The sequence below is a fragment of the Nicotiana tabacum genome, chromosome 17 (assembly GCF_000715075.1).
Source record: "Nicotiana tabacum cultivar K326 chromosome 17, ASM71507v2, whole genome shotgun sequence".
NCBI lineage: Eukaryota > Viridiplantae > Streptophyta > Magnoliopsida > Solanales > Solanaceae > Nicotiana > Nicotiana tabacum.
The window spans coordinates 103893896-103902564 of NC_134096.1; the positions used below are offsets into that span (position 1 = coordinate 103893896).

The window sequence follows — 8669 nt, forward strand, 5'->3', positions numbered from 1 at the left end:
CTTCGAAAATATTATCAACACACAATGTCTACCATAGAATATAGTTAATACAACTTTACTTAGATATACTCACGGATTGTGTTATGTTTGTCTTTTTATTTTTCTTTCTTGAATGCGAAACATGCTACAAGTTCTAAATTTTTGTTCACTATTTGAATTAGTTATTTTCCATAATTTTAAAAATATATGTGACTATGAGATATTAAAGTGGTTTACTTGAAGGATCACCAATTTTTTTTTTTTTAAAATTCTCCACACTTACCCTCCAGCATGACTCGTCCCCGAACAAAGGTGAAACCAACCGCGAAATCCTTTTTAATTTTGTCATATGGTTTCACTGCTCTTTTCCCCTTTTATAAGTTCCTTGTTATTTCAAGAGTTACAATTTATTACATATTGGAAGTGTTTTATCTTTTTAGTAGGCACTAATTAAATTAATTAGTTGGGTCGATGTTAATAAACGGTTACAAAAAAGAAAATTCGAATGCTATCATCGTAACAAATGAAAAAGATTTGGATGATTCTAGAATTTGATCAACCTTCACATGGTTTCATATAACGGGACCTAAGTAGTGGGGCCTACAATTGGATACTCAATCCAAGCACCAAACCGAGCAATCTATCTAGGGTTTACAAACCCAAAACCTTTTTGTCACCCCTTACAGTGCTTCTCCTCAAACACCCATTTCATCCAACCCATCCGATTCTTCAATTCAGCTTCTGGGTTTTCAAGATTCAATCAGAAAATTCTAAATTCTGCACCAAAGGTGTGAACTTTATATCTGTAAGTAGTTCGTTCTGTTCTCATTTCTTTTCACCAGCTTTGTATGAAGGATTCTTGATTTATACAGCATAAAAAAGTGGTTTATTTTGGCTCACTGGTTGTAAAGATTGAATCTTTTTACAAGTTCCTATAGGAATTATTTAATGGGGAAATCAGGTGGTAGGAAGAAAAAGGGTGGTGTTAGTCAAAATCAAAACCAGAATCAAGTGGCTGTAGGGGAGAACGATAAACCTGTTGTTGTTAATGGCAGTGCTGATTTGGACTCATCAATTTTCTTAAAAAGAGCCCATGAGCTGAAAGAAGAGGGAAACAGAAGGTTTCAGGGTAAGGATTATGTAGGTGCTTTACAACAATACGAGAGTGCTCTCAAACTTACCCCAAAGACACACCCAGAAAGAGCTGTTTTTCATAGCAATAGGGCGGCCTGTTTGATGCAAATGAAGCCCATTGATTATGATTCTGTTATTTCTGAATGTACGATGGCACTTCAGGTTCAGCCTCGTTATGTTCGGGCCCTTCTACGAAGGGCTCGTGCATTTGAGGCTGTGGGGAAGTATGAAATGGCGATGCAAGACGTGCAGATACTATTGGGTGCTGATCCGAATCACCGAGATGCTTTGGAGATTGCTGGACGATTGAGAATGGCACTTGGTCCTCGTCCAGAGGCCCAACAGGACCTCCAGAGCCGCCCATCTCCAGCTGCACTTGGTGCTTCTGCAGTGGGTGCGGCTCCTATTGCTGGCTTAGGACCATGCTTACCTGCTCGGCCAATGTCTAAGAAGCCAGCACCTTCAGCTGGGGCTTCAGCTATATCAGTTACTAATAAGCCAGAGAAGCCATATCAATTTACACCAGCTGAAAATGGTCCTCAACCTAAAGTTCAGTTGCCAAAGGTTGTTTTGAAGCCCTCAAATGGTCCTTCCAAACCACGTCCAGATCACAATAAGGATGACCAAAGAGAGCAGGCATCTTTATCAGTATCAAATGCTGTTCGTGGACATTCCAAAGGTGTTGCGATTCGTTGGAGGCCGTTGAAGCTTGTTTATGATCATGATATAAGGCTTGCCGAAATGCCTGTGAACTGCAGCTTTAGAGTGTTGAGGGATATTGTTAGCAAACGGTTCCCAATGTCAAAGTCTGTTCTTGTTAAATATAAGGACAGTGATGGTGATTTAGTAACTATTACCTGTACGACTGAGCTTAGGTCGGCAGAGTCTTGGGTTGATGGTCTACTACCAAAAGACCCCGACGCTGATAAAACAGACTCCATTGGGATGCTAAGGTTGCATGTCGTTGAGGTGAGTCCTGAACAGGAGCCGGCTTTGTTGGAAGAGGAAGAGGAGAAGCTTGTCGAGAGCGAACCGAGTAAAGGGGATGATAGTGGATCCCATTCTTCAATAAGTGATTCTGTGGTTGAAACTGTGGATAATGAGAGCAACATGGCAGAGAAGGACGCTACCAAAGAGAAAGTGGCAACAACGGAAAATCCTGACTGCAAGGAGGTTGAAATGGATGACTGGCTTTTCGAGTTTGCTCAGTTATTCAGAACTCATGTGGGCATCGATCCAGATGCTCACATAGATTTGCATGAGCTCGGGATGGAGCTTTGCTCTGAAGCCCTTGAGGAGACTGTGACTAGTGAAGAGGCTCAAGCTCTTTTTGACAAGGCTGCCTTGAAATTTCAGGAAGTGGCTGCTCTTGCTTTCTTCAACTGGGGAAATGTTCACATGTGCGCAGCAAGGAAACGAATTCCGATTGATGATTCTGCTTCAAAGGAGATGATGGCTACACAGCTACAAGCAGCATATGACTGGGTAAAAGAAAAGTATTCTCTGGCCAGAAAGAAGTATGAGGAGGCACTCTTAATCAAACCAGACTTTTATGAGGGATTGCTAGCGTTGGGGCAGCAGCAATTTGAGATGGCAAAACTTTACTGGTCCTTTATCTTGGCTAAGAAAGAGGACCTATCAAACTGGGATCCTACGGAAACTCTTGCGCTCTTTGACAGTGCAGAAGAAAAAATGAAAGCGGCAACAGAGATGTGGGAAAAGCTGGAGGAGCAGAGAGCTAAGGAACTAAAGGATCCTAGTGCCAGCAAGAAGGATGAACTATTAAGGAGAAGGAAGAAGCAGGGAAGTGGTCCTGAAGGTGAGGCGTCAGCCGAAATTTCAGCTGACGAGGCCGCAGAGCAAGCTGCTGTTATGAGATCACAGATACATTTATTCTGGGGTAATATGCTCTTTGAACGATCTCAAGTTGAATGTAAGTTGGCTTTGGCTGGTTGGAAGAAAAACCTCGATACAGCAGTTGAGCGATTCAAGCTTGCTGGAGCTTCTGAGAGTGACATATCAACAGTTTTGAAGAACCATTGTTCCAATGAGGAAGCTACAGAGGGATCTAAGCAAACGGTTGAGAGCCTGAACACTGACGAAAGTGCTACACTTGATCTTAGCCAAAAGGCCAACACTGACGAAAGTGCAAATCACAAGAGTGATGCTAGTCAAGCTTAGGGAAGTGACCTTCTTTCAGTATTATTGGATTGCACTGGCTATCACATGTATTGGCATTTTCTTCATGCAAGTGTCTAAATTGGAGCAACAGAAGGTTTTCCCTGTTAGAAGAGTTGGTATCAGTAAGTCTTTCCTCTCATCGCTGGTGGAGAACTGGCATCATAATGTTCTCTCTCTGAAGGTTCTGGCTTATGTACGTGTGCCAACAACTTTTGACCGTCAACCTGACACTAATTTTTCTATATTGAGTTGCCTTTATGAAAAAATTATATTAGAATTTTTTTGCCTACATTTAATTCTGCAGTTATTATGATAGATGCAGCTCACTGTTTGAAACCATTAACAAAGTGCAGATATTTGTTCTCAAAGTGAAGCTTATCAAGCATTTGTTCGTGAACTGAGAGACATGAATCTGATTTCATGCTGCTTTCTCGCCCTTTTATTTGTGCTCTCCTTTGGAAGTTGATTTCAGATTTCAATGTCAGTATCATGGCGGAAGACAAATGCCATTTTTGCTAATCTTTTGGGTAGTTGAAATTTAGATGCTAATGGTTGAACTTTTAGATAGCAGCTACATCTGCTTCGGAGTCATGTTTTAAGATTGATTTATTGCAAACCTACTGCTTTTGTTGCTCTTGCTTAGTTGTTTGGACATTGATTTTCGAACCCTTTATCAAGTTCTCTTTTAATCGACAAGCAATTTGATTTAGTGTGGTGTTTATAGGATAATATCCTGTTGATTAAGCTTTCCTCCTAACTGCGCCTTTCATTTCTTACTCTTCGAAAAATTTGCACTTCAAAATTTTGATTCCATGCTTGAAATATAGAAAGATGAAGTATGCTCCCACATTCCATAGCCTGTGCTAATCCAAGAATTTCAAGTGGCTTTCATACCATTAAATTTGAACCAAGCAGATTAAACCAGAACCTTAAGGGGTTCAATTTGCCAGCATTTATTTCTCTAGTCTGAACCTTTGATTTTTTTTATTCGGTTGTTGCAGTAGTATTATCTCAAATAAGTTGTTGAAGATCTAATTATGTATCTTTCCTTATGAATCCATTAGGCTTGACCTATTATATCGTATAATATACTATGAATATATTTTACTTCTGACAAAGTCCAGTCGATATTTGTTGCTGCTTCTACCACCAGAAAATATAAGAAAAGGTTCACATAACCTTCTCATAAATGTTTGTGCATTCTATTCACCTCAATGCTCATTTTCCCGCAGAGGCAAGAACTATTACTGCATATTGTATTTTTCGGTTAATCATACAGTATTTAAAATTTACTGGTCCGACTAATTCTTATTTGCGCTGGATCGGTTCACTAAGGGGCCTTTTATTATTTTCCCTGATCAAGTGGGGCTTTTTAGGAAAGGAATGAAGAGTGATGCTAATATGGATATCTCCAGTTCTTTTGAAAATTTAGCTGTCAAAGGATTACAAAAGTGTTAGACAGCACAATAACGTCTAACTCCTTGCATTTAACCAAATTTATAATACTGCAAATAAATCTTAGGTTACTAAGTCCAACGAAGCATACACCTAAGAGCTTTTCAGTTCATATTCTTTATGGATTTAACTAGGGGTAGTAATTTGACTCTGGTTTGGTTGGTTATTGACCCGTCTATTTGTTGAACCTAATCCATCTTGACTCAACCTATTTCAGCTCATCTAAAATTGGGCTGGTTTTTAGCTCAAATGGATTCATGAATAACTTTGCTAAAATATCTTTAAAATAATTTGTTTTTTGTTTGATATGCTATATATGACCATAATAATAAAAGAAAAGAGTCTTATTTGATAATTAAATAATTTATAAGAAAATAATACACATTAATTAAAGCTCGATAAGAGTTGGGCAGGTTGGGCTATGACCCAAAATTTAGCCCAACTTAACCCAGCCCTCAGCCGAAGTTACTCATGACCCGCCCATTTATCGACTCAATCCATTTTGACCCACCTAAAATCAGCCAAACCCGTCCATTCGACACCTCTATATATATTGACTATATAAAAAGTTCTACAGTAATAGTGTATTTTAACCGGTTATAGAAAGTTATGTAATGCATTTTAAGAACTAAATTGGGATAACTATAAATAATTTTCTATTATTGTAGGCCATCTTAATCCGATGGTTTGAAAGAATTGTTCACTATTAGTGCATAGAAGTTAACTCATTCCTAAAACACTTGTTAAAGTTCTCTATTTGGCGTAAAAGTTCTTCTTTTCAGCGGCTTTTGTTTACTTCTGTTTCCTTTTTTTCAGTCTTTTGAGCTTTAAGTGCGATGTACTTTTACTTCCCTAACAGATCCTCCATTACCTAAACATAACTCGGATTAAATGGCACTTTCTAATTTCCTACCAAGTGCCCCAAGCTTTCGTAGGGGAATATAAGCTGGTAATTATCTATCATAAACAGCTGGGAAGTGGCATACACAGTAAATGTCAATGAATCGACAGATAATGCAGAAAGAAAAAGAAAAAGGTTAAACAGAGCAGTTGAGTATCTATAGTATTATTTGTATTTTTCTCCTTTTAACATCAGCGCAGTTCGGTGTCAATATAAATGATCAACTGAGAATCCTTGGAAAATGACAGTCATGATAAAAAGGAAAAAAGAAACAAATAATTCAACAAAGTTTAGAGTCCTTTTCTGGTTTTAAATCAGATGTGCTGTAACTCATTCGGCTTGAGGTATGAGTAACATATATGCACGGACATTATAAAATATTTTAATACTATCAGTGTAGTTTTTATCCGCTTTAGTAAGTCATTTACTATAGTTAGCATCTTTCTAATCCATGTAGGTTATTAAAATTTATTTGTAATTATCTTTTAATGTAAAATTTCTTCATCCTATCAAACTCAAATAATAAGTGATGAATGCAAAGGGGTTTATGGATAGCATAGATTTTATTAAAGTAAAAAAAGGAAACTTTACAATATACCCCTTAGAAGACAACTTGAGGACAGCTCACTACCAGAAAAGAAACAACGACAGATAAAGTGACATAAGTTCCACAGGAACCTTACTACTAATTTACTTCTTTCATAATTAACTATTAAGGACAACACAAACTCCAACCCATTAAAAATCTTAACCTCTTTAACCCTCTTGATTAGTTTCTTATTAATGCATAAACAAAATCCCTTCTGAAACTCTATCAAACAGTTTCAATTGGACTTATGTTGACAGTAGTCTCCACAGCTTTCATAGCCTCAAACCTAGGTTGCTTAGCCTGGAATTTGAGACCTGCATACAGCTTCATGTAATCTTCAAATACAAATTTGGGATACTTCAACTTGTTCTCTTCTTCTGCCTTTTCAACCAACTCTGGTGCTGGAAATATCACAGCATCACTTCCTGGATTATAAAAGGAAGCAATTGACATTCTAGTGCCATCTTGTTGAGCAATAACTCTGTGCTCAATACTCTTGTATCTTCCATTCGTTATCACCTTCAACCAATGAAAAAAACTAGGATCAGTAACATATAAAGTTTACCAGATTACCTGCTACAACATGTTAAAAATACAGACCTCCAGCTGGTCGCCAAGGTTGATGACAATAGAGTGTTTCATAGGTGGGACATCAATCCAATTGCCATCTTTCAGTAACTGAAGACCACTGACTTTGTCATCTTGGAAAAGCAGGATTAGGCCACCAGCATCAGTGTGAGCGCGTAGGCCTTTGATCAGTTCTGGCTTGGGGCAAGGAGGATAGTTGCTAACTTTGGTCCCAAAAGTTGGACCATTTGAGCCATAAAATGCTTTCTTCAAATAACCTTGCTCGAGCCCGAGGTTCTCACACAGCAAATCAAGAAGATGTTCAGCTAGTTTCTCTAGCTTCAACGCGAAATCCTTCATGACATTTCTGTTATGAGAAAATGTAAAGTTAGTAAAATTTAAGCAGAGCCATACAAAAAATATTGATACTTAAGGTTTAAGGATAGGCTAAATTCTTTGAGTTTGAAATTTGGAACAGTAATTAAGCGCTCTCATTTTAGTTGTGGTCCTACGTCATGTTAAAAAGGATGCAGGTTGAAGTGATACAAATCCCAGATAATTGGAGCTATCTAGCATAGTTTCTCTTCATGTCAAAAATATAAAAAATAGTGAAAAGGGATGTTAAAAAAGGGACAAAAATTGAATTTTTTGAACCTGTATTTATCCTCTAACTCTGGAACTTCATACAGATTGGAAACAGGGAGGTGTTTCAAGTAAAAAGTGCTCTCCCAATCAAGATCATCAATCTCAGTTTGGACAGCCTCAAGACCTTTACTTGCCACCATTTCCTTGAACCTTTGCTCCATGCATTTCTTGTAATGCTCCTTAGTAAGCTTCTCAATAGTGTCCAGCACTTCATGGGAAATCCCATGATTCACAAGCTTCATATATAACAACAGACAAAAATATAAGTTATTAGAAAACAAGACAATTTATAAAATTTTAAAAAAGAAAAAGTGTAAGATTGTAGACTAATATAATGTTACCTCAAAGAAACCCCAGTTTTCACATGCATCTTTGATCTTATCCATAGTTTCAGCCCTTTTCTCAGTTTGAAGTAACCACAAATCCACAACTGGGAAAGTACTCGCCATCTTTACTGGTTATCTTTTGCTGTTTGTTTAGTAGCTATTTCTGTTGTGAGTGGAAAAGAGTGTACCAGAGAGAGGTATTTATAGCCTTTGAGGGGTCGGAAAACAGAATGAAATGATAAAGGATCCGCTAAATTTAATTAAAAATATTTACTAACGTATATACATTTACGGTACACATAATTTTTCTATAATAAGTATACTTTTATTATGTTATAAAACCTACCATATTTTCTTGGATTACCAATTCCACCTATTATGAACATAGTTATAGTGTATCGGTGCACCGCTAAAAAAAGAGAAAAAAATGTATTTAGCTAGAATTGATCCTTATAGCTCTTAATAAATAATTCAACATTCAATCAAGTGCATCATTCAATTTTTTTGGAGCATGAGTTTTAAAATATATATATAAAATATCTAATTTTACAAAAAGATCATGAGTTTACGTGCCTCGTAAGTACGCCTATGAATCCGCCCCTTCTCCTGTCCAAAGTAAGTGATTATTTTACCTTTTTATTTTAGTCCAAAATAAGTGTCCATTTACATAATCAAGAATAATTTTTTTTTTCTTCAAATTTGTCCTTATTTAAATATTCCAATGTGTTAAAGTAACAATTAATTAAGGTTAATCTAGTGAATACATCCTTTTTTTTCTCTAGAAATTCATATTTACTTAATGAGTATGCCAAAAGTAAAATAGTCGAGATTAGCTTTTAGACAATTTATTTATGTAAAAATTCTTTCACTCTATCAGTATATAAAAATATAA

At 36.9% G+C, this 8669-nt stretch overlaps 2 protein-coding genes across 2 annotated transcripts; one reads left to right on the forward strand and one right to left on the reverse strand.

The window, feature by feature from the left end:
* Window positions 1-501: 501 nt before the first annotated feature.
* Window positions 502-4003, forward strand: LOC107784584 (protein CLMP1). The gene is made up of 2 exons (XM_016605729.2): window positions 502-3487; window positions 3648-4003. The coding sequence occupies exon 1, from the start codon at window positions 928-930 to the stop codon at window positions 3292-3294; it is 2367 nt and encodes a 788-aa protein (XP_016461215.2). The 5' UTR covers window positions 502-927; the 3' UTR covers window positions 3295-3487; window positions 3648-4003.
* Window positions 4004-6194: 2191 nt separating this feature from the next.
* On the reverse strand, window positions 6195-8109 carry LOC107784583 (1-aminocyclopropane-1-carboxylate oxidase). The gene is made up of 4 exons (XM_016605728.2): window positions 7793-8109; window positions 7461-7687; window positions 6840-7173; window positions 6195-6758 (listed from the first exon to the last, which is right to left on the reverse strand). The coding sequence occupies exons 1-4, from the start codon at window positions 7898-7900 to the stop codon at window positions 6465-6467; spliced, it is 963 nt and encodes a 320-aa protein (XP_016461214.1). The 5' UTR covers window positions 7901-8109; the 3' UTR covers window positions 6195-6464.
* Between the last annotated feature and the right edge of the window lie 560 nt (window positions 8110-8669).

Bases quoted from the DNA above. Each gene is read 5' to 3' on its own strand.
- LOC107784584 (XM_016605729.2), top strand. From the start codon at position 928: ATGGGGAAATCAGGTGGTAGGAAGAAAAAGGGTGGTGTTAGTCAAAAT.
- LOC107784583 (XM_016605728.2), bottom strand. From the start codon at position 7,900: ATGGCGAGTACTTTCCCAGTTGTGGATTTGTGGTTACTTCAAACTGAG. The intron at 7,688-7,792 runs GTAACATTATAT...TTATATATGAAG, and splicing joins AAAACTGGGGTTTCTTTGAG to CTTGTGAATCATGGGATTTC. The intron at 6,759-6,839 runs GTCTGTATTTTT...CATTGGTTGAAG, and splicing joins ACCTTGGCGACCAGCTGGAG to GTGATAACGAATGGAAGATA.